General features: G+C 36.9%; 1 protein-coding gene across 1 annotated transcript; it reads left to right on the top strand.

Annotated features, from left to right (window-relative positions):
• The first annotated feature begins 837 nt into the window (after positions 1-837).
• LOC121987025 lies at positions 838-2,479 on the top strand. Its single transcript, XM_042540939.1, has 4 exons — positions 838-999; positions 1,072-1,191; positions 1,366-1,602; positions 1,691-2,479. The coding sequence occupies exons 1-4, from the start codon at positions 838-840 to the stop codon at positions 2,189-2,191; spliced, it is 1,020 nt and encodes a 339-aa protein (XP_042396873.1). The 3' UTR covers positions 2,192-2,479.
• Positions 2,480-3,654: the final 1,175 nt, after the last annotated feature.

A 3,654-nucleotide genomic window follows, 5' to 3' on the forward strand; every position in this document is an offset into this window, starting at 1 on the left:
TAATAAGTTAATCTATCAAACCGAACCATCCTAATTAAATTACTCTTTTACTTTAGTTTGTTAAAGAGTTAATAACAAAATTCTTAAATTTAGCAAATAACTCATAACAAATACCTCTATATATGCTCAATAGAAATGACCGTCACATGCAAAAGGAAACACAAATTCACAAGTTTTTCTTTCCCTCTTTCCTCTTCCTCTTCCTCTTCCTCTTCCTCTTTAATTCATAGCTCTCAAGCATCAAGATGGACCCTGCAGTGGGACGTATTTTACTCATTGTGTTTGGAATACTAGGTAATTAATTTAATGCTAATCATTCACTTAATCTAGTTGGTTTTCAATCTTTTCTTCTTTTTTTTTCTTTTATCATGTATGAATTTCTTTTAAATGCTCCCTATTACAGGCAACATCATCTCTTTCTTAGTTTATCTTTCCCCAATGTAAGTACACACAATTTTCTCCAATAAACAGTTTCATTAATTAATTAATTATGATAATTATCTGCCTTAATAACTAATTAATGATGGCAGACCTACTTTTATCAAAATCTACCGCAACAAATCGGCACGAGGATTCCAGTCGTTGCCTTATAATTTATCACTATTCAGTTGCATAATTTGGACTTATTATGCGTACAACAAACCATCCAGATCAATGCTCCTAATTATGATTAATTTCGTCGGGTGCTTCATCGAGTCCGCATACATCATCATCTATGTCATCTACGCCCCAAAGAAAGATAGGGTAATTTGTTCTCTCAATACAAATTATTATTATTATTACTATATTCTTTGTGTTAACAAATTATGATCACTAATTTGATTATCGTCGAGGCAGATGAGGACGATCCAAATGTTCGTGGGCTTGAATTTGGTACTCTTCGCCTTGATCGTCGCGGTGACTCAATTCATGTTCGACGGCTCGAACCGTGCCACAATTCTCGGTTGGATCTGCGTCGCCTTCTCGATCAGCGTCTACGCGGCCCCATTGAGCATCATCGTAAGAAGTCATTCTGTCTAGTTCGCTTGTGAATTAGGCTATGAAGTACCTAATTGTTAGTGTGTTTTTCAGAGGGTTGTGGTGCGCACTCGAAGTGTTGAGTTCATGCCCATCGGCATGTCATTCTGCTTGACCTTGAGTGCCGCGATATGGCTAGGATACGGAGTCTTCAGCCATGACATTTTTGTTACGGTAAATAAACTAAACAAAATGCATATAAAATTAGGATAGTTTGATACACGAAACTCTCATTTCTATTAATATAGGTTGATTGTACGCAGTTTTATTTTAGTCATTTAAAAAATCAATTTCAATTTTCTGTTTTTTTTTAAAAAAAATTGACTGACGCGTTGAGCCTGTGCATAGATACCGACCGTGATAGGGTTCTTCTTCGGAGTGGCACAGATGGTGATCTACGTGATTTACAAGAGGATGGGCTGCGGGCCGAGAGAGGCGGCGGCCGCGGCAGCTGAAGACGGAAGCGGAGAGACCTCCGCAGCTCGAGACTCAGAATTTGCAGACGCAGTGGAAGAGGACGATGCTGCCAGCGAGACCAGCAGCTTCATCGTGCCGGTGGCGTCGATCCCCATCTTGACTTCGGAGGTACGGCTACACCAGGAACTCATGCACCGATGGCGATCGATCGATCTTCTCGATCGGTTTCTGACGCGGCTTGAGTTGATTCCCGCAGGTGCTCATCTTCATCAAGAAGAAGGACCGGCGTGCGAGGCAGGGGAGGAGTTCGAGGTCCGCCACGCATGTGGTCGAGGGATCGGAACCGCCCCGCGCCTCGAGCCTGGACCTGGAGATGCCGCAGCAGCTGGAGGAGGAGAAGGATCAGCGCGGCAAGCGAGTGGTCGAGGTGGAGGTGGGCGAGAGCAGCAACACCAAGGAGCCGACGGTGACAGAGCACATCAGCAAAATCGCAGAGCACATCGCGATGATCTCCGGGCACATCGTCAAGCTCGCAGAGATGAATCCCACCCCGAACCCCGACGCGCCACTGGATTCCTCCGCCGCCGCCGCCGCCGCCGCAGAGGAGAAGGACGGAGAAGAAGATCAGCCTGTAGCCATGCCGTCGGCGGTCCATGAGCACGTGATCAACATGGAGAAGCTGACTTCTGTCGCAGACACGGAGGCGGCGGCGGAGACTAAGAAATCGAGTAAAGCATCTAAGAGAGTGAAAGCGTAGGTTGAGGAAAGAAAGATCGAATTAGATTGAATGGAAGGTGAGGAACATGGGAACGATCCGATCATGTACGTCTGCTCTGTTCTGATTATCGACATTGAGTTCCTTGTATATATATGCAACGATCTTTTTTTTTTTCTCACGATAACTTTATCGCCGCCATTTTACCAGAGACAGACATTCAATTGGGTGCCTAAATATGCCCTAGCAATTGATCGATTGTAGCAATCGATTTTACTATTAATTTTGTTTTAATTTTATTAATTAAAAATAGTATTTGATCGTTGCAAACTCTATATATGCATCTTTTCAGTTTCAGTGCTTGCCACTTCATTACTACAAATTTACCTCGGTGAAGATTTTTTTTTTGTTTTAAAATTTTTCTTTTAAAAAAAAAGAAAAAGAAAAGGAAAGAAATAATGGTTGGTGGATTCTCAATTACAAACTGTTTGAAGCACCAACAATTATTGAGCTCAGCATTTGCATGCATAGTTGACTTTTTAATTGGGGGCTACCTTGCTATGTGAGAATCACTTTGCAACTTGCCCCTTTTTTAATAAGGAGGATTGTTGTATTACCAATTATTGCAATAAAATACTCTCCGAATGTCATAGTGATTTGGCCTTCCAGAGTTGTGGGTGGGGCAGTTTGGGAGGGACCGTTAGGATGGCTGTTTAATTTTTGCTATTATTATTGTAATAAAACAACCTTCCAAATTAGATTTGATCAATATTTTTAAATTTTTTACATTTGATTAATAATTTTTAATTTTTTTATAGATTAAATTTAAATTTGATCATTTTTAATTTGTGTACTCTGTTGGTAACGGTAAATTATGATGATTAAAATTAGATTAGGATGATAAGTTATTTTTATTTTTTTATTAAATTTTGATGAGTAATTTTCAATTTTTTATTCATAAAATTTTAATTTACTAATCAAAATTAAGTTTGGTTAATAAATTATAAATATTTATTGGTTATATTGATTACTTTTTATAAAAATAATTTTAAAAGTTAAAAGCTTATTAATATTATATTACATTATTTTTCTCTCTGAATTTCATTTTTTTTCTCTTTTTATTTGTTTTCTTTCATTATCATTTTTATATCTGTTTTATACCATTATTATTGTGTCCTCTACGAGTTATTATGCAAATCTTCATTTTTGTAATTCGTAGTCAATATTTATTAGCTGAATATTTTTAGGTAAATAAATTTAACTGATAATTTATCTAATTTAAAATTGATAAAAAGATAGTTCAATGTATAAAATTATTGTGAATGCATAATATTATCTTTCTTTCCAATAGATTATATATGCTACTTGAACTTGTAATTTCTATGTTACACGGTAATAATTTTATCGTTAAATTAAAATTGATCAATAAAAAAAATTAAAATAGTAATTAAAATGTATATTAATAGTATTACAATAATTATGTTGACAAGTTTAACATAAAAGTT

Source organism: Zingiber officinale, chromosome 5B (assembly GCF_018446385.1).
Source record: "Zingiber officinale cultivar Zhangliang chromosome 5B, Zo_v1.1, whole genome shotgun sequence".
NCBI classification, from domain to species: domain Eukaryota; kingdom Viridiplantae; phylum Streptophyta; class Magnoliopsida; order Zingiberales; family Zingiberaceae; genus Zingiber; species Zingiber officinale.